At 34.6% G+C, this 27,875-nt stretch overlaps 1 protein-coding gene across 1 annotated transcript in view; it reads right to left on the reverse strand.

Annotated features, from left to right (window-relative positions):
* Window positions 1–12,149: 12,149 nt before the first annotated feature.
* The window catches only part of LOC124367736 (RING-type E3 ubiquitin-protein ligase PPIL2), a 37,930-nt gene continuing 22,204 nt past the window's right edge, over window positions 12,150–27,875 (reverse strand). The window contains exons 7-11 of the mRNA XM_046824814.1: window positions 25,804–25,952; window positions 25,470–25,621; window positions 16,157–16,346; window positions 13,491–13,636; window positions 12,150–12,299 (exon numbers count right to left, since the gene is read on the reverse strand). Of these exons, the coding sequence (XP_046680770.1) occupies window positions 12,212–12,299; window positions 13,491–13,636; window positions 16,157–16,346; window positions 25,470–25,621; window positions 25,804–25,952 (725 nt within the window). The 3' untranslated portion in view covers window positions 12,150–12,211. The remainder of the gene's footprint in view (window positions 12,300–13,490; window positions 13,637–16,156; window positions 16,347–25,469; window positions 25,622–25,803; window positions 25,953–27,875) is intronic.

Consider the following 27,875-nt stretch of genomic DNA (forward strand, 5'->3'; position numbering starts at 1 on the left):
TGAGGATTCAAGGATGCAGTAAGTCATACTCCAAGGTCACGAACCACGTGTTTCTTGGTAATGCTAATATTATTAAGGGTGTAATCATGGACCATTGGGTTAAGAGAGCGGTAGAAGATAACAGCTCAGCACTTTTTTTGGAAAAAAGGACATTGCATTCAAAAAACACCAATTAAGAACAGAATAAATTGCATCTTGGAGATAGAAGTAGTCCGATTCACTAACCATTTCTGTATATATCTTTAGGTCGTCAGCGAAGAGAAGATAGTTGACTTATGTAGTTGATAAATATGTTGAAAAACAGCTGTGCTAAACGTGCTCCCTGAGGCACCTCTGATGTAGCCACAAATTCTTCGGACAGGGTACTATGATATCTCACAGCTATTCGTCGATGTTCAAGATAGCTCTGGAAGAAATTTAAGGATGGATAGGAGATGCCTAGCTTGTGTAGTTTGTACAGAAGAACGTAATGGTTGACCTTGTCGAAGGCTTTTGCAAAGTCAAAGAATACAGAATCCACCTGATAGCCCTTACTGAATGCAGCCATAATATACTCTTGAAATACAATTAGATTAGTCACAGTAGATCTACCCTTACAGAACCCATCTTGCTGCTGCACAATCACAGTTTTCAACTGAGGCTTGATCCTGTCAAGAATTAGGCTATCAAATACTTTAGCTACGGTAGATTGTATAGCGATTGGACAATAGATGCATCCTGAAGTTTCCCGATTTAAAAATGGGTGGAACAAAAATAAATTTAAGACTTTAAGGAAAAACTCCAGAGGCCACTGATGTTCTGGGATTAATAATTGCGAGAAGCTAAGGAGAAAGAAGACCATTGCATCTCCTAAGCACACCAGGTGAGAGCCCACCCAGTCAAGCTCCCTTACGTGTGTCAAAGGTATCCAACTTATACTTCATTTCAGTTATAGTGAAGGAGCATGAAGACAAATTAATTAACGAGGGTCCTGCCAGAAAGATTTATTTTGGCCAAGTAAGGCACCGCATGGGCATCAAAAACTGAAGGGAAGTGCTTAGCCAAAATGCCACACACCATTGCTCCACTGCGACATCATTGCTGGTCAGACATATTGGAGACTCGGTAGTTTTGGACTGCCTCACATGACTCCAGAAAAAAGGTATATTGTAGAAGATAGACGTCTTAAACTCTTAGTAGATAGGCATTATAGTAGCTTTTATAGAGAAGTTTACATTGGTCTTTGATATGACTGAATGTAAATGAAGATATCAAACCTCTTCTTATACTGCCTATATAAGCGTTTATTCAAAACCACCAATCCTCTCAACTCACGTGACAAACAAGGGGGAAACTTATAGAGTTGCCTATTCGTTTTGTATGTGAACACAGCAGGACTCGATCACTGATGGCCGTGAGAAGACTTTGGGAGTAGTAATTGGTTTCGACATCAGGATTAAGATAAACTCCATCTCTTCAGATCACTCAATAGGGCATCAACATTGCACCGTTTGATATCTTTAACGTATGTGCATTTGAGAAAAGATGGAAAATGATAATTAGTTAGCTCTAGGGAAACAGCTGGATGATGGAGATCTAGAGAAGATCTGGAGGCTAGACATTAATTAATACCAAGTCCAGAATAACATTGTTGGCATTTCTGATGAGATCGCATTGTAGTAATGAATGACACGCAGATAAGTCAAACAGCCGGCGAGCGTGTGCAGGGACAGGAGCAAGTTACATGACACAGTGAGGTTAAGTGGTAGGGAGGACTTTATAGTCCTAACTTCGCCTCTAATAAAGACATTTTCATTTCATTTCATTTCAAGACAAAAATTACAAAGTCCTTAACTGCAATGTATAGTCTTTGTATTAAGTAAGTTGTAACGATCTTTGTATAAACTGTTTACCAAAGTTAAAAGTAATACTCCCCACGAAAAAAGGTCAAAATTGGTGAAAGACAGAACTTGTAATTCTGTACACTTGTAACAACAACTGTAGTGGTTTAAATATCATGGATAAATATTTTCTTAGAAAGAAATTTTCAACCTAGCACTTAAAAATATTCAGTTTAAAATGATGGAACAGACCAACTAAGTATCTATATGAAATGTATAAATTCTTCAGCTTTGTAAGAATTAGGATAAAAATTAAGTTATTGTTAAAAAATAGGATAACAGTTCACATCATTTTCTGTGCCACAGTCAGGTACGTTAATAGGGGGAAGATGCCATTTGTGAGGAGGGTCATTCTCAAGAGCATACCAAAATTGGCCTAAAAATGCCCTAAATAATAAAGAATAGACCTTGTAATAAGTACATTTTGTTTTTATATACCACTAAGGAGACTTTAGCATTACCTTTAGGTTAAAGTACAGTTAAATGTTAATACAAAAATAAAGAATATAAAATTAAATTAAACATATTCAAAAGTTTAATTGCCGCACTATACGAACAAGAAGTTCTTTTAATTACTGTTGGCATTTGGAAACAATTGATTTGCGTGGGTTTTTTTGTTTCTTCAAGACTCTGATATTTACACGAACTTTATCAAAAATCCTTGAATGCGATTAGAGAAAACTTGTCTGGCTACCAGGAGTATTTTTATAAAGCAGCTGAATACATCAATAAGTTATTTCAAGGAATGTAAACCATAAAAGACAGGTTGGCCTAAAGTCCTATCTGAATACAACGCTATAAATATCACTATTAATTTCACCAGGTTAATACCTGGTGTCAACAACGACGAGACTATTCCATTTGTTAGTCCAGAGCAAAAATCTAAAAATGTAAGTTTTGTACCAATTTTGGACACTCCACTTTAATGAGTTAGACTCATTAGCTTATACTTTTGAGTAAAAAAGTCAGACAAATTGTACTCGTATCTTGTGTCAATGCGTTTAGTTCTTTTTACTACGATTGCTATCCAGAAAGTAGAGTACGTTTCGCTTTGTAGCCACTAGGGGTGGAACTACCGCGGCTATTTTGATGTCAGGGCGTTCTCCATTTAGTTGCTATCCATCCGTGCTTCATACTAGTGAGAGGTTATTGTCGTTCCTTATTGTTTTGCTATAGCATTTTAAATGTGTGACACAATTTAAAATTCCGCGAGCTGTGGAGTGCGGTCGGTAATACGGGTTTGGTTGGCTAAGCACAATAAACCAATAGAGATTTATCACCAACTCTGTGAAGATTATAAGAACGATGTGATTACTGAAGGTGGAGTGCGATATCAGTGATGCATTAGGTTTAAAAATGGCAGAACTAATGTGCATGATGACGAACGAAGTGGACGGCTAAGCACAGTGATCAATGAAATTGTCTCTAATGAGAAGATTAAAGAAGGCTTCCGATTCACAATAACAGAACTCTCACTTAGTTTTCCTCAAATGTCAAGGAGTTTGTTAGAAACTGTTATGCAGACGTTAGATTACCATACATTTTGTGGAAAATGGGTAGCAAAAATCTTAACAGAAACCCGTACAAATCAGCGAATGGCTGCTTCATTGACAAAATGTTTTTGACACTTACATAAAAGATGGTGACCACGCTGCTTGACCGAATCATAACAGTAGACGAGATTTGGGTTAAACACAAAAATTGTGAAACCAAATTACAGTCTATGGACGCAGCGCTTTGATGACGACATGGAACTGCGAGGGATGTGAATAACTGGTTGAAGTCTCAGCGGCAAAATTTTATAACGTTGTAATTTCAAAACTAGTCCACCGCTATAAGTGCCTAAAATTGCTTTGTGACTACGTGGAAAATAGTATTTTAGTGTTACATCCAAATGCATATAATACAATCATAATCTACTTTCTGGATAGCTTTCATATTTTCAAAAGACTGGATCATTTTTATTGTACCTTTGTTGTCGATATAAGGTACTTATGATCGATTTATTAAAATCATTTAACGTCTTTTAATAATATGTATTAAATCGCATACACTTGAAGCTGCAGCAACATACTCAGCTTCAGCTGTTGACAACGGCACACATGCTTGTTTTCTTGAAAACCATGATAAAATTGCATCTCCATAACAAAAACTGGCAGAGCCACTAATACCTTTTCTGTCTTAGTTGATATGAAGCCCAATCTGCATCATAATAAGTGGTGTGAATAAAAACTAGATGTAGCTAAATCTTGCTTTTTTTTTAGATGTATCTCAGTTTTCTATAAATAAAGAAAACTAGATTCTAGTTTAGATATTTCCCAACTTTCCCGGACGACCTAGATTTAACTGTTGAATAAAGAGATAAGTCTAAATTTTTTATTGAAATGTATCTAGGAATTTTTAAGACTTAGGAGTGGCTTGCTAGCTTTTTCGTAGTGTGTCAGTTGTCATCATGGCGATGTTCGTACCTGTTCGTCGCGAGAAAAATTATCGAGTTCGTAAAGATGTGTCACAATGTTAGGGACTTAATGCGTTTTGAAAGTGAAAATGTAGACTTTCTAGCAGCAGAAGTTTTTGCCGGTTACAGAGGAGACACGTGGGGGGGAGCTCTTTATTCCCGGAAACGAATGGAAAATTCTACTGCGGTCTATGGGCGATCCTGGTTTCCAGAGTGGAGTGGCAGAGGATTTTGGAGTTGAACGAAAGTACGGTATGTAAAAACCGTTAACGTATGTAATGGATCGAATAACTGTTGAAAGCAAATGACTGGATTACATTTCCATCAACCAATTCAAGAGATTAATAATGCAAAGGTTTCAGTGGCAAAGAATGTTTCCGTTTGCCTACCGTTATGGAGCTCTAGACTGCACTCAAATAGAAATAAAAAGCCCTCAGTTCATGGTTACGAATACATTAACCGTAAAGGTTATCCAGTATTAATGTGCAGGCTACTGTAGACGCTGATGAGAAATTTAGTAGTATAAGTGCAGAGTGGCCTGGGTAGTGTGCACGATGCACGAATTTTGGGAGGTGTAGTCCAGTACAGAATACAGTTTCGCAATATGATGGGGAGGCTTGTTTGCTTGGTTGAGTTCAGGATATGGGCATATCACCATGGTTAATCACTCCATTTAAGCCACCAAGAAATGGTGATGAGCGCCGTTTCAATTTAATCCATGCTAGAGAAAGGTAATAGTCGAAAGAGTATTTGGTCAACTGAAGCAGGAAAGGTTTCCGATTGTTGGTAACTGTTGTAAGTTAGTTTCTTTAGAGAGAGTGCCTACAAAGTAATCGTAACATGTGCCGTCCTCCATAACATCAGTAAAAACACTTGAACGACAGATTTCCATATAACGTGGAAGAAGCAGAGAAGAACATCGCAAACGAGGACGACGAACCAATCGGCGGGCAGGTAGAAAACAACGCGACTAAAATTCAAGGGGACCAGAAGCGTCAAAATAATGATGGACTTTGTTTTTATAAAAAATTACTCTGTTTTGGTGTGAAAAATAAATGAATTGAAATGAGTAAATTTAATGCTTTAAAATAATTGGTGTGTTATATTCTTAAACCCCACGCTCTAATTAAGGCTATTTAGGTGATAATGGACGTAGTATGCGTCTATCTTCAAAATATAATGAAGTAAAGTTAAATACCTAACTTACTTTATTACATTAGGGTTTCTCAAAATTAAATTTCAAAAATGTTACACAGTTTGCCAAAAAAATATTTAATATTATGCTATACATTGGTACCCTAATAACTGACCAACGCAACGATCAGTACGAGTAAGTCGTTCGCATGGTGTTGTAGGTGTGTCAGGGAAAACACTGTATAGGCCTACATTCCTACGCATTCACTCTCCTCCTCTTTGGGGGCGAGTCGAACGGTAAAACAAATAAATAAATACTCATATACAGTGAGTAATATTTTTGTCTTATTTATATAATTTTTTAAATTAAATTTATTTTATTTTACATCATAATTAAATAGGTAGGAATAGGATGAAGGTAAGGAAAATATTTGTTATTTGTAGTCTGTTTGAGGTTGACTTTTCAACCCCTTTGTTCTTTTCAGCTTCCCTATTTTCTTTTTCTATTTGCAGGTTTTGCAGCGCAAGCTCCAACTGCTTCACAAAAAAATAATCTCTGAAGTTTGTCGCGTAGAGATAATTCTTTTCGTTTCATCACTTTCGTACTTATTAATACTTTTTACTCCTGCACGTACGTAATGTTGAGGGAAGTGGATTTCGATGTCGATGAAGCGGATGAATTGCGGCCAGTACTTGTACCTTCGTCATCCTGGGAATTCCGTACAATTCACCATTCACAACTCAACTAAAGTGGCCCCCGGTACTTTTTTGAAAACTGGATTTTCTTCCTGCGAAATGTCTCAATTAATTTTCTGTTGTATTTGTTCAATTTCCTGAGTTGTCTGGCTTAATATTCTTTTGTCTTCTTTTTAAGCACCTTTTTTGGTTGATCAAGGAATTGGCTTAGATAGCTTGTGACATACGTTATATCTGGTCTTGAAGTAGTATGTAGGAACATAAAGCTTCTGATTAATTCTCTGTAAGGTACATCAATGCTTTCTTCATCCAAGTTCACTTGAAATCCTTTGGTCATAGGATTCCATTAATTCCTTTGATCACATCTACTGTTCCAGTACATTATTCCATATTAAATTTTTCTAGCATTTTATTATTTTGTCTTTACTGTTCTTTTGTAATTTAATTTTTATTTCTTTTTATTTCCATTCTAAGATACTTATTTCTTCCAGGTATTTAGCATTAAATGCATTTTTCAATTTAATCACCACTTAATTTATCCCCTCATCATCTCCAGTTAGCAAAATGTCATCGATAAATAAAAGAAGCCAAACCTTTGTTCCAATATATAAACAAAAGTCATTAGAAAACGTTTTAAAACCATTTCATTCAGCAAATAAATTAAATCTTGTGTTCCAATATCTAGGGCTTCCTCTTAATAATATAATCTTTCATTCATTCTCAAAACTCTATCTCCATATTTTATTCCTTTAGACATTTTCATGTATACTTCATAGTTTAAATCACTGTGTCAGTTGGTATATCCAATTGTTTTATGCTCTACTATTTCTCTATATAATGTGCATGTGGCAATCTTATTGTGGTTAGCCTTGCAACTGGTGAATAATTATTTGTAAAATTATTAATTTACTTCCTGAAACCTCATGTGACCAATTGAGCTTTTTTAGCTCCTCATGTTTTGTCTTAAATATCAACTTAGCATCTGTTGATTTCTTTCCTTATCAAAATTACGTTATCGTCCATTTGTTCATTTTATCATGAGCATTCAATTAATTTTGAATTGCTTTTTGTCATTCTTCCCTTCTCCTTATAGCTTCATTATAGGATCATTTTCAGCCACTAGACAAAAAGCAGGATACTATCCATAGTCACAAAGGGATTTAGGTCTTTTGGTAGGCCTTTTAATACTTAATGGTTATTCATTATCATCTCTATGATATTACATTGTTTCTTCTCATTTGTTTTGATTTTCATCGCCAATATACTTAGAGGGTGGCTAGGAAAAAAGGAAAACATTTTAAAACGTAATTATAGACCTAAAGCAATACAAAAAGTTCATATAAACATATCTCTGGAAATACTTTTTAGTGAGATAAGGCTAGTGAAAGATTTCATCCAGATTTCCACTCCAAGGATAAAATTAACCCGGACTGAAACTATTAGAATGGTAATTAAGACAAACATTTAATCATTTCTTAATTTTTACTTGAAAAATTGAATAAACCAGGCCCCAGAACTTTAACTCCCATAGTTTGTAAATGTACTTGCTTAAAAAACAAAATTTTACTGTCAAAAACATATTTTGACAAAAATAAACAAAAATTGTAGAGAATTGAATTTTTAAAAGTTGACGGGATCAGTGATTCTCTTATAAAAGTGTACCACACCAAACAACCGTTCTGTATTTTCTTTTCTTCACTTAAAAAAACCACTTGGTTTATTTTATGTTCTACGAGGCATTATTATTGAATCATGACAATAATAATAGCTATTAAGAGTTAACAAACCATTACCATACTACAATAAAACCCAAATTGTATAAGCCTCTACTCATGGCGGGGAAAAAAAGAGTCGTAAATTATAACTTTGCCATTCGAGGGTTACAATTAACACTAAATGGCTTAGGATCGTTTATTTGAGCTTGCTTGTTTTTACTACTGATGTAAAAAAATATAAAATCATTATATGTAAGTATACAATAATATAACCGTTGTATTATTTAATAATATAAAGGAAAATCGTTGTGACATTTCTTAAAATAAAGGAATAAATAGTATTTAGAAGTCCAAACTTAAGCCAAGATATAACTGCAATTCTTATTCCAGTAGCAAGATGCTTGTTTGAGATCATAAACTTTGTAAGTTTACCTTGTACTTTATTCTCTGCCCCTTCACTTACAAAATTCTTCAGTTGCTCCATAAAAACAATTTCATTTCAATTGTATATGAAATATATATATATATATATATATATATATATATATATATATATAGTATATTTTTAGATGTAATCATTCTTTGCTATACAAAAAAAGTTCTCCAAGTGATAACTCTTTTATTACAGAAGCAAAAGTCTGGTCAGTCTTGCCCTAGTTTCTGGCTGAAACCTTTTGTAACTAATACTCTACAACTAGTTTAGCCATCCATACACTTGTTGAGTTTGTACACTAATTTATTTTGAACATTACAATTAACAGATCTATTGATAATTTCCAAGTGTTATCATTACTTGGAGTTCCAATTTCTTGATCTATAGTTTGTTTCCAGGAATAGTTCTATTACAATCTTCATAATCTTAAGAGTATATCAGAACTTGTAGCAAGTTCCAAAGTATTACATTAATTGAGTTTCATAATGGTTAAAATACAGTGATGGATTCAGGGGATGGGCCAAGGGGTCCATGATTGAGAAAAGAGGTTTTTATCGAAAAAGCTTATCCACTGTCACACAGTGACCATAAAAAATAAAATCATCTTACCTTTATCAACAAAACTTTGAGTAGTATCAGAAAGTTCCCAGACTAGGCCTGCTAATTTTTGTTTTCTTACCTGGGCTATTATTGGCTGTTATCTCATTCGCAATTAGGTCTATTCGAGTTGATACAATGAAACAAGGGTTTTTTCCACAACTAGAAAGTGTTAAAAAACAGCTTTTCTGGAAAGCTGCTGAAAATTATTGTTTTTTTTTCATATGTTTTAACACTGTCAAAATGGTGACCTTATCATATGCGTTTTCATTTTTGGGAAGAGAGAAAAGTCACAAGGAGCTAAATCTGGCAAGAACGCAGGATGTGGAACGGTAGCCATGTTGGTTTTGGCCAAAAACTGTGTTGTTGTTTTCATGGAAGCGTGAGCTGGAGCGTTGTCGTAATGCAACAGCCAGTTTTTGCCTTTCCACAAATCAGGCCTTTTTCGACCACACTTTTCCCCTCAAATGCTTCAAAATGTCACAATAAAAATCAGAGTTCACTGTAACACCAGGTGGTACGAATTCACAATGGACAATGCCTTTTAATGTCAACAAACTAAAACTAAGAGCAATTTTTGTCACACTTCTCACTTGTCTAGCTTTTTTCAGTCTTGGTGATTATGAACACTGATGACTGCTGTTTTATTTCTGGATCATAACCATAAATCCAACTTTTATCATCAGTTACGATCCTGGATATGAATGTGTTTCTGATCGATAGTCAAAAGCCGAGGCACAAATTTTGTGGCAACTCGATGCATGCCTAAGTTTTTGGTTAAAATTTCTTGATAGCTTCCATAGCTGATAATGACACTACTAAGTCATTTATTGTCTGACGACAGTCTTGATGAATGAGATGCTGAACTTATTCTAACAATTTTATCTGCTTTGCTTGTGGAAGGCCATTTTGAACAATGATCATCTTAAATTGAAATTCTGCCAGCCTTGAAACGAGCGTACCACTAAAAAACCTGTGTTCTCTCAGAGAATGTTCTTCAAAAAGCTTTTTGAAGCATTCTTAAATTTAAAGCAAAACTTAATGCAAGCCTGTTGCTTGAATTTATCAATCATCACAAAAATCACTACGTAATGATAACACACAACAAAATACAATTTTTAGATATGATCTTACCATTCACAACAACAAAACTTGGCACAATGGCTCAGTGGCTATTGCGGCAGAGGATACTATTTTCCCCAGTACCAGTTAAACAGTCCTATTTACAGCAAAGAAAACAAATAATTATTCAATGACTTAGATCAATCAAATTTTAAACAACTCTGGTAGGACTACCACAAGGTTTGGTTCTGGGATTTTGTTGTTGCTGTTAATGATTTTTCTAGTATATTCCTTATAAATCAGTTTTATACAGATTGTATCACTCATAAATTGTATTAAGGATATAAATAATCTTATAACAGAAAAAGAACCAAAGTTGCTATGGAATGGTTAATTCATTTGGTTGATTTAGTGATAAATTGAACAAATAACTAGAGCCAAACAGATTTTTCTTTTAAATTCAGACGTTCACAGAGAAAATGAATCCTTGAAACTATAAATTAAGTTGAGATCACCATATCCAACTTTATGTATGAAAAGTTGGATATCGCAGTGTAGTAGGTTATAGTTGATGAGTGCATATTATGTATGAATTCAATCTAATTTCCATTACACCTGTGTAAATAGTGTCAGTCTTACAAAAGATTTTATTTGGCAATATATGTTTTCTGAACGACTTGGTTCACCGACTGGCTGCCAACAACTGTATGGCTAGGTTTACTCCCTAATCCATATACCTTAAGTGTAATGTGTTCAGAGGTATAGGAATATCTAAGTGAGGAAGAAGTGCTCTTTACATTGTACCACTGACATTGTTTCGATCTTACTGACTCTCTTCAACCAGATTTCAGGAGTCAAGTCTATGACATTGTCAGTTATTAGATGCTAAACAAGTGAAGAGTGAATTGGAGTATTAGTACACAAAATACTTGGCAAAAAAGTCTTACATGTAAAAAGTGTAACTGAGACCAACCACTGGGGAGACTGCGAGGCATGTATACGCTGAGATCCACCCTTCCAGAGTCCGTTAAGTTGCGTCTTGTCGCCAATTTTTTATTACTGTTTTCCTGCATACGGCAATAGCATCTCAAAGGAAGACGCAGAACGAATTCAAAGAATGCAAAACGCTGCAATTCGAATTGTATATGGGCTCTGTCGAAGAGATCACGTGTCACCCTTTCGAGATGCTGCAGGACTCATGACCATGGATGCCGTGTGCAGGATGCAGACTTGCTGCCTTATAAACAATGTACTGTTCCAGCGGGAGCCACGGTACCTGGCAGAAAGGCTGTGCAGTCGTGCTGAGATCGTTTGCCGCAACACTCGGCAGAGTGACCAACTTCACTTTAACAAAGTGAGGTTGGAGATTGGTCGAAGGGGGTTTTCCCATTTTGGTCCAAAGTTGTACAACGGTCTCCCTTGTGACCTTAAATTGCTTAAAGGTTGCCATTTTAAACTCCAGCTAAAGAAGCACCTCTTTTCACTGGAGTGAACGTTTTATACTTTTAACTTTGTACTTTTAACTGTTTTAAATAAGTTTAGTGTCTAAAATATATTGTATCATGTTGACGTGAGTTATTATGAAAAACAGATGTATCTGATAATCGCTTGAAATAAAAGGCATGTTTATTATTTTATTTTTTTATATTTAGAGTTTGAAGTTATAATTTGAGTCTTTATATTAATGTTGTTTAATCCATGATAAAGAGATATTCTGTAGTTTAAAAAAAGGCAAGTAACTTGTCATCATTTTGTAAGCAGCAAATACTTATTTACTTTGCTGTCAATAAGCTTAAGAAACTATTCAAAGTCATATGTACCTAAGAATTAAATTATTTAATGAGCTTCCTGAGTAAGCCTGGAGCAAAAATTTAAGCCAATTTTGGTTAAAATTATTTGGCTTAACATAAATACCTTCCTATTCTATTAATAATAATATTAACAGACTTCACTAGTGGGACTGATTGATTTCTGAAAATTCATTTCACATCGGTAATGTTTGTTCAACAGTCTTGAAAAAGTATTCTTTCTAAGAATTATTGATAGTTCCAAGTTTTCTATATGTAGGCAATTTCTCATAATTTACAAAGAAAATTTCACAAATTCAAAATGTAAATAGTATTTAATTATTTACATTATTTTGTAATTTTATAGGTTAAGAAAACCAACATATGTAACAATAATATGGTATATTTACAAAATTACAATCAATATTTATATACATAAACAAAAGATTTCACCATGAGCTAAAATTACTGAACTGGTATCCAACATCTTTTTTCTTCTTTGCTACGGGCTCTGATGATGTTACCAATTTTTCTTTGCTGGAAACAGAGAACATGAATTTTATAATTAAGAAATATAAATTGATCTCCACTGTTTGTTTGAAATGAACATGCAAGCATTATTCAATAAAACGTTCCACAATAAATCTCCATGTGTTATTAAAAAATATACAAAGTACAAAGAACTCATTAGTAAAAGAAATAAATGTTTCTCAGAGAGAAATCGTGATCTTATCAGTGGTTGCAAAGTAGGAATGCAATATTTAAGTTTAATTTTGCTAAAAATGTGCCTGTAATGTGTCATATTTCAGTTAGTGTCAATTTAATTCTTATTGATACATATATCTGGTTTAATGTAATATCATACAATGCTAGCTGATGTTACCAAAAAAGGCTAAGCAACACAAAATCCTTATGTGAAGATATATTTTATATAAGGAAAACAAATAATATGCATTTATAGTTTAGCCCAATGTAATAATGATCAATGCCATAAAGTCATTTATTAAATACTAGCTGTTTCCCGCGGCTTCGCACGCTCTTTGTAAGCTTTGCCCGTGTATGAACATTTCTGGTTCAAGCGAATTATGTTTACAACACTGATGTAGATTTGGCCTTGTTGCCACGATCAGGAAAATCTGTCAAAAGTGTATGTTTTTATATTTGTATCCATACATGTACTTTATTATAAAGTGGTCTTCTATTCAAGTTTTAAGTTCAATAAATAATTTATTTTTAAGACAAATGTACACCATCTTAGCGCGTTCAAGTAGTTTTTGGCTACTTAATATACGTAACTGTGTCGTGATTGCAGTTTATAACTTGCAGGCGCTTTCAAAACTTTTATGTTCGCAGCACTGCCTGGTGGCAAGTTACAACAATGGGCATACAATATAAACCTTCTCCATGGAAAAATACATGTACATACAAATTTTCATAATGATCGGTCAAATAGTTCACGATTCCATAAAGGACAAACACACAAACATTCATTTATATATATATATATATATATATATATATATATATATATATATATAGATTACTGTTATGACCTATAAATTTGTTAAAGGTGAAAAGAAGAAACAATATAACATAATGTACACTTCTATCAATGCTAAAAATATAAATGTTAGAAAATAACTACAAACATAATTTAGAAAAGATCTATTTTTTTTAATTGTATCTATACAGAATTCAATGAGAAACAGAGCATAAAAATGGCCTAACCTGTTAAGGGTCTGCGGGTTAATGTACTTCCCCACCCCAGAGTGGAAAGCTCTCAATGGCTGGTTGGGAACAGCTCGTAATTTAGGTACAGATTCCGCTGCTTCTGCTGCTTTGCGCTTCAAATCTTCTGCTCGCTCAACTGCTAACTGTAACACATGAAAATCAATAATACATTTTATTAAAAAGGCGATAGCAGTGTCATCTATTTTATTTAACATGACAAGAAGTCAAAGAACTGAATTAGTTACACACAAATAAACATTCAAGTTTTTATGTTTTCAGAGCTCACTGTACTGGTGGCCAACTTGACTTAAGTCCCACAAGAATAATGTTCAAACTCATGCACTTTTATAATCTTATTTTTAGTCATAGAATCATGGGAAGTATCTCATTTTAAATATATAGTTCATACACATCCAAATGCATTTTAGTGTTTTAGTTATTTTTGTTAGTTATCCAGAAAAAAATCTAAAAGCTTTTGGGTGCGTATTAATAAGATCTTTAAAATAAGACATATCCCATAATGCTATGATAAAAAATAAGGACGTAAATGGGCATGATGTTTAACATTGTTCTTATGGGAAAAAACTAAAGGGGTTGTTTTATTACAGCCAGCTCTTAACCCCTTAACTGTGCCAAACCACTGCCTCGCTACACACCGCCCGTCAGTCGTAAGACGATGCACATTGGCCTCTAGTAGTGTTTATTTGAACTACTACAAATCTATAGTAGTGCTCTTTAATTGCTACTACACTCTGACAGTCAGCTAAGGAACTGTCATGAAAGCACATGGTAAAGTTTTACTTAGACGTTAAAAACAGAACCTTGTTACTTTCTAGTTCTTTCAATTGTGCTGCTATTGTAATTTTTTCTATTTTGATTGTGGTTCAGTCGGTATGCCAGGAATTATCTGATATGATAAGGACTTTTTATAATTTTTAGATTTGTCCACAAGCGTTGTTGAGAGTTAGGCATTCAGCAGTTTGAAATTTTGTGAGAATTATGGCGATCGGGATGTTTACTTGACATATTAACAACGATCTGATGGAGTAACTAGTATTATTAAACAAAAATAAAAAAAGCATTAAATATGTTTTAGTAAATACATTCAAACTAATTTTGATGTATCTCATCTATTTTTAGATTTATTTTAATAATAATATATAAAACGCTATAAAAATAACAAATTTCATAAAGCATACATTTTTTAGAGTAAAAATATGTATTATAATAATATGACCGTGTACAAATGTGTAAAATTTTCTTTCAAAATTGGTTTGGATAAAAGGTAATTATGTTGGGTAATAGTTATTCGATAATAAATAAAAATGTCATTTTATTGAGTATAGTTTGTAGAATAAAAAAAAGTAATGTTGTATTGTTTATAACTAACAAACACAAACTCTTTTGAGACAAAAACGTTATGGCTGTATTTTCATAATTTTTTAGATTAATTTTAACTCAATCAACCATAATATCTTTATTTCCAAACTGTACACAAGATACATATAAACAGTGCAACAAGTTAAATTATTTACAAGCTAACATTACAGTAAATGATTAAAATGAAATAGTACTGACTAAAACTAAGTTATTTGTGATTGTCACTAAGCAATGCATACGCCATTATTAATTTCCCCTAGCGAGTAAAAAAAGTGTACTCAGCAGGTATGATTTTAATTTTCTCATGAACATTGCATTATCTTTTTCAATTTTCATTTGCTTGGGCAAGATTCTAAAGAACATGGAACCTGAACCTTTATAGCTTGTGTTCTTTTTGTAGATTTCTAATCTATGCCTTTCAAAGATTACCCGGTTTTTAACAATTATGGGTATTAAATATTAAAACATTAGACTGTTGTTGGATTATATATTTTACTGTTTCAAGAATATACATATTGTAAACGGCCCAAATAGCAATTTCAGAAAACACAAGTCTGACCTAAGGTTTTGGTTTTTAAATTGCACATAATTCTAATAGTCTTTTTTGAATGAGAAGGATTTAACTTATGTTGTGTTTTTGATGTAGTAACATAAACACATGTAACATACGCTATATGTCTACGAATAAATGAAAAGTAAAATATTTTAAGTTACATCATTTTGTCATTCTGGATAATACATACAATCCTCATGACAATCTTTTGGTGGTGATTTGTCCAACTTAATGTACTGTCAACAATTAAACCAAGAAATCTTGTAGTGTCAAAGGTATTGCAGGATTCAAAACACCTCTAGCTTGTATGGTTTAAAAAGAAATAAAGTTAGTTTTATTTAAATTTAGAAGCAAGTTATTGTTGTTAAAGATATTCTTTACATTTAAAAGAGTTTCTAATAATGCAATTTTAATTTCAGTTAGTTTTACTTGAAAAAATAACATTGGCATTATCGGCATAAAGACAAACTATACTATGTAAGAGACCATACAAATTTAATCAAATTCGTAAACAACACACGTTTCTGAGATGTAAACAAAAATATAAGCTAGGTAAAACACAAACACTGCCACCTAACCAACACTGATACAAAATGTAAAAAGAGATAATTTTATCTAAGATTTGCAAAAGACAAATTTTAGTCTTGAAATCTATGACATCAAATACATACAATGGTGCACAAAGGTTACTGCAGAAAAGTAAACAAGAGAACTGTGTCGAAGGACATACCTGTTCATCAGCCTCCACGTAAGGGTCGACGAAGACCTGTGCCTTCTCGATGACAATGTCCTCTATCGGGCAATCTTTATTATCCACCTCCACCTGCTCCATGGCGGAGAGAGTGTCCAGGCCACCCACTACTCGCCCGAACACCGTGTGTTTACCATCCAGGTGCCGGCATGACCGGTATGTCAGAAAACTGTAAAGATGCCTAATGTTAGACACAAAGATTTCTGTAACTTGTACTATTATTTATGTTTGGGTAATTAAACACCTGAAATTGGCAGTAATTATAATTTATCCTTGGAGCTTTACTTGTCATCTGTACTGGCCACCGCCCATTCTGTCGGAAGCGCAGATTAATTTTTACCGTAATGTTATCTGAGTTCGTAAGGCCAGCACCACTGGCCATTAAACATTGCAGTTATTTTCTAATATTCTCTTTGTTTTATAATGAATAGTGAGTGTTAAAACTTATCCATCAGCTTTATTTTAAAGTAGTTTTTTTAATTTTAGCAGTAAATTTTAAATTATCCTAGAGTTTTTTTCTAAACATTGACTGTGCAAATAAGACGAATGGCGCATAGTGGGTCTATACACCTAAGTGATAGAAACCTAGAAAATTTTACAAGAAGACATGTGCTAACTATTTATGACTACATATAGGTGTGTATTTTTAAAAGTTTTATTCATAAAAAATGTGAAGACTGAGAAAAATGTAAAATACTTCATGTCTGGGTATAACATAACTGTAAATGCCTACTTTATAAAATTTTGTTTAAATATCTTGTATCTTGTAAACAATATACATATAAGAGTTAAATTTCCTAAATGTATGTTTATCTTTGTATTAGAAAGATTTATTAAAAGTTTATTTTCATTTCTTCTTTAAACATTTTAAACTACTATACAAATAACACAGAGGATATTGAAAAATTATTCCGATCTGCGGAGGCAAACAACAAATATAGGCCGCTGAGTTGTCATTGAAAGTAGCGCGGCCATCTGTACTGGCCATACGACAAACTACAACAAAACTAACGCGAGCTGTCTGCAACCTTGGTGTGGCCAGTGCTGCTGGCCTTTCGAGCGCAAACGGTTAATGTATTCAGTGTACAATAAATATGATATTTACTCACTCAGAAATTTACAGCCGAATATAGATACAGATACAGATAACTTTATTCATGAGCTTCAAGCACAGAATGGTGTCAAAATTTTTATAATTATAATTTATTTATTTATTTTTTGTAGTGTAGTGTCAAGTAGCACTGCTGACGTCAGGTCTTACGCGAGCGATGAACTCCTCCATGCTGTATAGTGGGATGTCCTGCAAGCCATTGTCGGAGCCCTCTTCTTCAACGTGGAGGGTGTGCCTTCTTTTATTGACTGTGGAAGCATACTGTACAGTTTTTGCTCCAGCGTATGAGGGTTTCTTTGAGAAAATAGAAGTTCTGTGGATGGGAAGATTAAAGTTGCTATTGTGCCTTGTGTTGTAGTTGTGAAAATTTCTGTTTCTTGGAAGAGGTGATTTTAGAGCGAAATCAACTGTCTCTAGGATGTATAATGAGACTGCAGTTAAAATTCCAAGGCTTTGAAAGGAGTTCCTGCAGCTTTCTCTTGGCTGAAGACCCGCCATGGATCGAAGAGCTCGTTTCTGGAGCACCAGCACTCGTTTCAAGTTTTCTTGCTTTGCCCCACCCCCAGAATATTATAACCATATCTGAGGTGAGAACTCGAAGAGGGCATGATACATGTTCTTGTTGCTTCAGCCGTGCTGATGGCTTCGAATACGCTTCAAGGCGAAAATTGAAGAGCTCAGCTTCATGCAAAGAGAGTCCAACATGGTAGTTCCAAGACAGCTCATCATCAAGAACTATACCTAAGTGTTTTGTTTGAAGTTAGGGTTTGAATGTTAGGAGGACCAGTGACCTTATTTTTGAGCTTTCCCATAATCAACTGTGTAGTTTTTTTCTTCATTGAAGACCAGATCGTTGTTGATGCAGTAGTCTTGTGCTGAGCTCACAGCAATGAAGTTGTTTCACTTCCAGTGCTTTCTGCCGCCTTGTCGCTAGTCAGGAGCATGTGTCATCGGCAAACATGATGGCCTTGCTATACCGGCTGACATGGTTTTGGAAGATCGGCTGTGAACAAGGCAAACAGCACTGGACCCAAGACCGAGCCCTGGGGGACTCCTCTCTTAACATTCAGTGGCTTTGATCTGATCAAAGTTGTAATACCATTGGCGTTCCTTTCAGCTCCACAAGCTGCATTCGACTGCTTAGGTAGCTTTTAAACCAAGAGTGTGCTATTCCGACAACTCCAAGATGTTCGAGTTTGCCTAGAATCATCTTGTGGTCAAGGCAGTCGAATGCCTTGCTTAAGTCAAGTGATGTACTAATAATTGTTTTCCCAGCATCCAAATCGTTAATCATACATTCAATGATATCTCCAAGAGCTGTTGCTGTCGAGCGGTCCCGGAACGAAGCCATGCTGTCCTTCAAGGTTCATGTTGTTCCGCTGAAGATGAGCTCTGAGTCTACTTAAGACAACTCTCTCCAGGACTTTTGAGAAGGTGGAAACCAACGAGATAGGCCTGTAATTCTTGATTTCATCTTTTCGCCCTTTTTTATGGAGGGATATACTTTTGAGGTCTTCATTTTAGATGGAAACACACTTTGTGCCAGAGACTTATTTATTACGTCAGTCAAAGGAACCAGCATTTCCTCCCCGCAAGATTTCATGAGCCTTGAAGACATATCATCCACACCAGCTGAAGAAGATGATTTTAGTTGCTCTGATGATTGTCCGGATTTCGTTCATCGTAGTTGGAGCGAAGACCCTGAATGATCGTCAACAGTAAAAGTATTATCAATAGGTGTATACCTCTTTGGGGGATTATTTTTTTATCAGGGTTTCTTCGGCCACATTGATGAAGTATTTTTTTTAAATGTTCAGAAATGGTGTGTAAATTGCAAGTAGTTCCATTGGCTATTTTTAGTGAAGATAATTGAGTCAGTTAAGTTTTTTAATGTTTTTCTTTCAGCATCTATTATTGTCCAGATGGCTTTATTCTTGTTTGCAGATTCAGAGATGAATTTCTCGCTGGCTGACTGCCTCAATGATCTAAGCTGTGAGGTCATAAAGTTTTTTCTTATGAGCCGCATCTGCTTTTTTCTTCCGGTATTCCATTCAGAATAAATCTGTTACGTGCTACAATATAGGCGTTCTTCTTTTCGCTCACCTCTCTGTCATAGGCAATTATTTTATGTTTTACAGATTTTATTGCGATATGTCTTGTATGGACAAGCAAAATCCAAATTGGAGACCATCAGAGTGATGAATTTGGAGTAAGCAATGTCTGCATTCTCCTCCGTAAGCACTCCATCCCAGGACTGATAAGTGATCGTCTCTTTAATGGTGAACATTGTATTGCAGTTGAACTGGCGTCGAGTAGAGACAGTCGATGTACTTTTCAACGATGGTACATTTATAGTACAATATTTGACCAGTATGGTCGGACAGGTGTTCATCAACTATATCCACTTTTACCAGATCTTGGTCGAGACTTGAGCACACTAGGTCGATGGAAGACTGTGACGTACTTGTTATTCCTAGTGGCGGAGAGAGGTAACCTATGTATACCAAAGGAAGCTAAAAGCTCATTTAAGGATGATTTATCTCTTGAATCTTTCAGGTGATCAACATTTAAGTCTCCCACTATGCAGATCCCACTGTTGTTACAAGGTAGTGTCTCAAGCACATCCGACAGTAGCGCCAGTGCATCTTCGAGGGGGGCATCTGGTGGTCGATAGGCACCCAAAATGAGAAGATTTCCTCCATTAGTTAGGGAGATATTTATGCCTGACAACTCCAAAAGGAGTTCTCCTGCTAGACTGTTCAATGTGTAGACTCTCCAGGGGGTTAACAATTGAGTCGTGGCTGTAAATGGCAACGCCGCCCTTTTTGTGATTGGTCCCTGCTGAAAGCTACTATTAGCTTATAGCTTATAAGATGAACATTTGAGATGGAGTCGCAGTCTAGCCCATGTTCTGTGATAACGAGAATGTCAGGTTTATGACTATCAAGCAGACAGTTTCAAGCGTTCTATCTTGTTTCCAATGCGGTCCTTACATTCTGGTGAAGTATAGTTGTCTTTTCAGAGACGAGTTGATTATTATTCTTTCCTTTGTTTCTTGCTTCCACCTGTCTTTGTAAGGGGGGCCTAATGCTAAAAAACGTTTGTTGCCTTGCTTCCTCTGAGATGAGTATTCTGATGTAAAGAAACCTTGAGAAATGGCATTATCTGCATCAGTGGTTGAGTCTATGGATGGGTTGCTTTTGTTCTGAATGTCATTGTCCCTGCTCTGCTCTGTGGGGTTTTTTTATGTATCTGGAGAGAAAATCTTCCATGCTCTCTCCTTGGTCCCGTATTACAGCAAGCATTGGAGGCCTTCTGCTCCGGACTGTAGGTCTAGGAATAGATAGACTCGTCTCTGTCTCAAGGGTAAAATTCTCTCGAGTTGTGTCCGTAGATGCAGGTGAAAGAGAATCTCCAAGTCTCAAATGGCGTGGGACAGTGTTCATGTTGCCAGCATTGTTTGTCAACATCCGGTAAATTGACAGTGGCTTCTTCTGTTCTGGGGTGGGGGCGGTGTCAGGTTTAATTGTATATTTTTAAGTTTTTTCACCCAGGAGCTCTTTTTGCTTTGCTACCTGTAGTGATACACTGAAAAAAGATTTCTGTTTCTTTTTTTCCTCTTTTCTTCGTAGATGGGGGGTGAGGTTTGGAGGATGGCAGTGGTATTCCCGTTTGATGTCTCGATTAGAGGTCCAGTAGGTTCAGAGTTTCCCTCGGTTGTATAGGCAGTCTTTGGATTATCCTTAACTGCTGCTCTACGTGGTCTTAACGCTTGTTTAGATTATCCAGGTGTAGGGTGATAGATGTGCAATTTTGAACAGGTTCAGTTGTTTTTCTTTTCATCTCGTCCAGACGAACTCTCAATTCCACCAACTGAAGCAGAAGTGATCCCTGTGAAGGTAAGGAGTCCATGTTGGTTTGTGTTTCTTCTGCATCATTTGTCGCACATTTCCGCTGTTGGACTTGAGTTCCTATCACTTATTTTATTTTCATTTGGTGTTTTAATTTGTTTTATTACTTCTTGTAGTCTAGCAATTTCCATATTATTACTAGATATTATATGTTCTTTTTCTTTATCATGTTCTTCGAATATACATTCAAGTTTTGAACGGAGCTCCTTTTCCTTGGCAAGTTGGGCTTCAATTTGAATTTATTGTATCCACTAGTACAGAATTTCTATTAGTAGGACTTCTTTTTCCTCTTTAAGTTTTTCAATTTCTGCTTGGTGTATATTTAAGCCAGAAATACCAGAGTCCGAAATTCTTCTTGCCAGTTGGGAGTTTTTTAATTGTCATTATGTAGAGGTCTTCCTTTAACTTACTATTTTCTGAAAGGAGAGCGTTTCCAACTTCTGCCGCAAGACTAAGCGAAGTCTCTAAGTCATGATCATTCAGCATTTCATGTTCCTGTATTTTAGACTCTGCCACTTCTAGGCCGACAGCTGTCTTTTTTTGGTATGCGGTATCGCTTTCAGCTGATTTTAATGTTTGGGGCAGTGTTTGATTTGTCATTGTAGGCTAATTCAAGCCTCTTTCAAGGCGGCGTTAAATTTTTTATTTTTATGATTATCTGCCTTAAACTTACCGTAGGCTTTCTAGATTTTCCCAGTATGGGTAAATGTCATTTTCCTTTACATTGGCAGTTTTTTTATCGCAAAAAAATATAACATTATAATATACTGATTTTTGGGGATCCTTGATTAAGATTTTCTCAATCACTGCTGGCCAATGGCAATATCCTTTCACCCTAGCAAAGACAATTTCACCAACAGTATACATGGTGGCTTTTTTTTTTTTTTTTTTTTTTTTTTTTTTTTTTTTTTTTTTTATAAATAAATGAAATAGAACAGTAAATCTGCTTAAAATTGATAAAAAGAAATATATATATATGCAAATCTGATGCAAAAAGTATAAGTCTCAATTGGGATTTGAACCCCGGCTCATCAGATGTCAGAGACCGGCGGCCCGTGACTTTACCAGTTGAGCTGTTGTCGCAGCTGGGGATCGCGATGAGAACTTATCATTCCTGGCTGTTTGATTGCAATTCCTTTGACATTTGTCGCCACTGGCAAATCCCACATGCCACTTTGTAGTCTTTGTTTACAATGACAGTGAAGTGTCAATGAGAATGAATTCCCTTCTAAAATGTTTGTCACTATATTTAATGTACTCACAGAGAATAGAGTTCCCCACATTGATTAATACAAATGAAGAGCATTGTAGTTTTGTAGGTTATTTAGGCTGGGCACCAATTTTCAGTGATAACTATTTAAAACTTGTTAGATAAATTGCGAACTCATGTATCAAAAGTTTGCACAGTGATATAGTCAATGTCCTGAAGCACTTTTCACGAAAAACTTGATTGTAATTTTTTGGGAAGTCCTAAAAACACTTTCCTCCTTATTGTTCTCAACCTTCGGATGTTTGGGTTATTGAATAGTCTGTGTGAAAGAGGATATGATCTGTATATCATTGACTATCAGGAATTCCTATCTAGAGTTTATGTGCATGCTACAAAAGAGGCCAAGTACAATAGTCATTAAAACTAGCTTTGTTTTAGAAGTAACTTACTTTTTGAGGGCAATAAACTGATAGAAAGGAGTATTGAAGGATCTGACAAAACATATCAAAAGTATAAAACCAACAATCCGACAAAGTAAGTTTACCACCTGTGTTGATAAGTTACTACTGGGGTCGTATGATTGTACTCAGCTTGTTTACAAATTTGTTTATTCTGCAATGTTCTCATTGTCATCTTGGTTACCCATAAGACCAATATAAAGTATTATAATTTAATTTTGATCCTTCGACCCTAAAGTTAATAGAACTTTATATAACCAAGAGGAATTTATATACCTAGTTTCAAGTCTCTAGGATCTTTCTACCAAGAGTTATTGCACAGACAGATGGACAGACAACAAAATTTTAAGAGGGAAAACCGGTATCTCAAAAACCGTTCTGAGATAAAAAAATATATTTATAGCAAAACGTTTATAAATTCTTTAATGCATCCCAGAAAATGTTCCATTTTTTTTCTAGGTTCCTAAATAATGGAGTTGTGAATTTCTGCAAAGGTTAAATAGCTGCCATATTATAATGAAATTGCTTACCAAGCTGGGGAATGATCTTAACCAAGACATTTCAATTTTCGTACCAAGTTGAAACTTTTCTTGAAATTTTGAGACGATTATATTTTTTACAAGCTGAATAGTATAGCGCGCGCGCACACACACACACAGACACACAAAATATATATAAAACATTTTGAACTGGGATGGTTTTGGACTATGGTGATGTTTTTTGCAGAAATTTTCGGCAAGCACTACCAAGATGGCAAGCGCAATAGACTGATTTTGTATACAAAAACCATAAAAAACAACCAAAGTAACAATATTTGTGTTTCAATAGAATACAATGTAAACTTACACAACCACAGTTTTTTCTTTAATGCAGACATGTGGAAACGTCTAAATACACCTTAGTATTTCAAATTAAAAAAGTAAAAGACTTAAAAACATAATTTATCTTCATTAATAAAACACCAATAAACTAGGCAATATTGAAAACAATTAAAAATGTTTTTAGTGCCCAATATTATTTATTTTAAAACATGAAATCTGCGGGCATAAAGTTCATACCTATACATATGTTCAGCGTCTAACTTGACAGACAATATGTGGTCCGCCAGGGTTAAAAGGGTTAAACTGGATACATCATAAGACAGATGACAATCATCACCATTTTAGATTTTTTTGTTTCTCCTTAGATACAAATAGATCAGTCTATATTAAAAATATAAATCTTTTAAACAAATATCAGAATTTTAATTTTGATAATATCTGTATATAACACCTATCAGGACATAATTAAAAATGTAATGTTGTGTTAATACTTTAAATATTGTAATGTTGAACAATCATCACTGCAAATCTCAACATTTTGAAAATCTACTCTCACTTCAGTTCAACACTTATTGCCTTAAAAAAACACCAAAATCAATAATTGTTGTCTTCATTTTGTGAGGTAAAGCATTCCTGCAAATCTTTAAATTTGCAGCTCAAGTTTATGCTGTCATCTATAAGTTTTTTATGGTGTTATATCATTAGTATTTTATAGAGACCAAGGGTAACAGTAGTTGTCACGATAGTGACAACATAGTTTAAAAGTAAAATTAAGTACAGTTTCTTAGAGTATTTTATAACTTAATAATTTCAATTTTTATGTAATAGAAATTGTATAATAACATATTGAAAATCTAAGTACAATTTACATGATTTTAAAATAAAAACTAAATTGATGGCAATTAATTCCGAATAGTAGTGGAAAATCCATGGAGAATCAGGCACAACCAAGAAATCAGAGAGATGTTTCAATCTCCAGACGTTGTAGGAGAAGCAAAGAGCAAGAGACTTCGGTGGGCAGGCCATGTGATGAGGAGGGAGGATGATAAATTGATTAAAGAGGTTTGGAAACACAATCCAGTTGGAAGAAGACCTCGAGGTAGACCCAAAAATCGCTGGAAGGACCAGGTGGAGAAGGACTTGCGGAAATTGAGAGCGGGTCAGGGGGATTGTGAAGACAGGGAGAGATGGAGGTAGCTGGTTGGCGAGGCCAAATACCACCTAGGGTATCCATGGCCATGGGAGTAAGAGTAAGTAAGTGGAAAATCCATCTGTCAGTTGCTGAACATATCAAGAAGAAAGTGGGTTAGATCATCAGATAGTCCACACGAGGTGATGTAGTTACAATTTTATATGAGCTGAAGAGAAAATTACTCTCTGATCACATGCTGGTTCTTTTGAACACTAAGGATTAATGTCAGTCTATGCACAGTACAATAGAAATGTTATGACATGAATAAGTATAACTTACAATAATAAATACAGGTGAGTAAATACAATAACTTGCAACTATGAGCTCATATTTTGATGTAACTAATAGTTTATAGTTATCATGATTTTTAATAAAATCTAATCCGTCTTTGACAATATGTAAACACAAAGTTGAAAAAAAAGATATTAGGTATGCTATAGTGTATTGAATAATTAATGTATACAAATACCTACACAAGCCAGCATTGGAAAACAAGAAGAAATTACAGGAGAAAACAATTAAGTATTCATCCACTGTTTAGGAATAACTGGTTTTAGGAATTTAGGAATCGCAAGGTTTCTATACTCACAACTGAGATTTGTTGGTGTTGGGTCCAGAGTTGGCCATAGATAACACACCACGACCCGTATGGGTTAGGTTCGGTTTGAAGTGGTCCTCAAATGGTTTTCCCCAGATAGACTCACCACCGTCTCCTGTGCCTGTTGGGTCTCCTCCTTGTATCTGAAACCCTTTACTTGTTATTAATTTATACTTCTGAAATATTTTCACTAATAATAAAATATATACATGTTGGCATGTAAACACCCATTTCAGGTTGTTACACATTATCGAATCCATAAAACTTACTGCTGTGCTATAGAAAATGAAGTGATTACAAAGAAAATAACTGAACCAATACAAACCATGAAATTCCGAATGGACCGGTGGAACTTGGTGTTGTCGTAGTACCCTCTCTCACAAAGTTTCATGAAGTTCTCACTGGCTTTTGGCACCATATCGCAGTACAGTTCCAAGTTAAGGGGGCCAAAATTCGTTACCAAACGCACGTATCCTGGAATTTACAAATCAAAATTTTAATTTTAAAAATAAGTAATATGTTTTGCCCTTACATTAAGAATAATGATAACACATTTTTTCTAGAATCTCTGTTATATTTAACCCATTGAGGTAGACACAAGCATTGGTTATGTGGCCGGCATTTGACATTACACTGTTCATGTAGTTCACAGTGTTTCCGCTAGGTATCGTTGGTATGTCTAAGTGTTTAGATGCCACAACCAAATAAATAATTTTGTTTTCATACTGTGGCTTACCTCATTTAAAAAATATTTTGTGTGTCTGTTTTGCTGCTGATCAGATAATAGCTTATCTTGTATACTGTGTTCTCTGTGTTTACATTATGTGTAATGATGGAGCATGAAAACTTACGTGATTCTGAAGTTATTTAAGTGTTCTGTAGTGATTGTGAGTATTACATTTAAGTGATAGTGATATTGAAAGTTTTGAAGATTGCAATACACCCCGATCTAGAAACTATTTCACTAATTAAGTTGTGGACGACTTAGACTCTGATGATGGAGGTTATCAATATTTCCCGGCCAGGACAACTCGGATATTATGTTTCCTTCAGATCATGAGAATGAACAATAGGAAAGTAAATTAAATTTGACTTTTGTAGACCTAGAAATACTGTATAAGATGAAGGCCTAGTTGACTCTGGTCCCAAGTTCTTTTATTGATGAGGCTTATAATAGTTCAAAACATTCCTAGCACTTCCAAAGGAACTTTGGATATATATATATATATATATATGGTTAATTATTTTTTCCTGTGTAAAAAACGTTATGGGTGCTAAATACACAGCATGAAAAGTTTCACTTGAAAAAAGTTGTTGTTTTTATTTTGATTTCTTTTTTGCAATTTTTTATGCAAATAAAAGTTTTTAAATAAAGCATTTTGTTTCTTAAAATGTTATATAACAATGAAGAGGAACAATTATTTTAAACAATATTTCAAACTTCATTGCTCTATTACAAAAAAAAAAAAAAAAAAAAAAAATACTACAACTAAACGCTTACATTTTCATGTAAATTAATTGCTGCTAACAGACCTGCAGAAGCTCATATAACTACTACCTCAATGAGTAAAGAGTTGATTATCAAGTACTAAACGGTACTGTGCGACGGTCCTAACCTCAACAAAATAAATTAAAATCTATGCATTCTAACATTTTTATATACCCATCAATTAAAAGGACACACAGGTCATTTGCCAACTGTATGTTTGAGACTCCGCTTTTAACATGGGATTAAAGTTTAAAACTGTTTTATAAAAATAAAGTATTTGTTCAACACATATTTGGCTAGAATAAAACATTAATTAATAATATGAACGTTTTGTTAGCTACAGATTTATGCTAAATATGTTATATTTAATATTTTTGAAGGACACATGCAAAATAACAAAAAAATGGTCTGACATTTCAAGGGTTAAAATACGACTCTAGAATTACCCACAATGTCAGGGAACGATTTGCAAGGACCAGCAATGCTAGTTGTTGCTTGACAGATATATATATATATATATATATATATATATATATATATCGATACCCACTGTGCACACACTAGATCAGGCTGTGCGAAACCAAGTAATAAACTTGTTTTGTAACATTTAACGATGGCAAATGTTCAAATCCTTTTATCCTTTCATGTTATACATAAACTCTTAGGAGGATTGTTGCCATCTTTTTTTATCAACTTAATGTGGTTTGTACAACTTGGTGTGTCTTCTCAAATCATCAAACTACTTTTCTGGTGACTTAATATTATAGTCCAGGAACAGTGAGCCAATTTGTACTGTACAAGCACACAATCTGGTTTTTCTAAAAATCGATCAGACATTTTTCCTAAGAAAGAAAGTGATAGTAAATCGCACTAGTTTCGGTAGAGGGGTTAGAATTATGAACAATATT

The sequence above is a fragment of the Homalodisca vitripennis genome, chromosome 8 (assembly GCF_021130785.1).
Source record: "Homalodisca vitripennis isolate AUS2020 chromosome 8, UT_GWSS_2.1, whole genome shotgun sequence".
NCBI lineage: Eukaryota > Metazoa > Arthropoda > Insecta > Hemiptera > Cicadellidae > Homalodisca > Homalodisca vitripennis.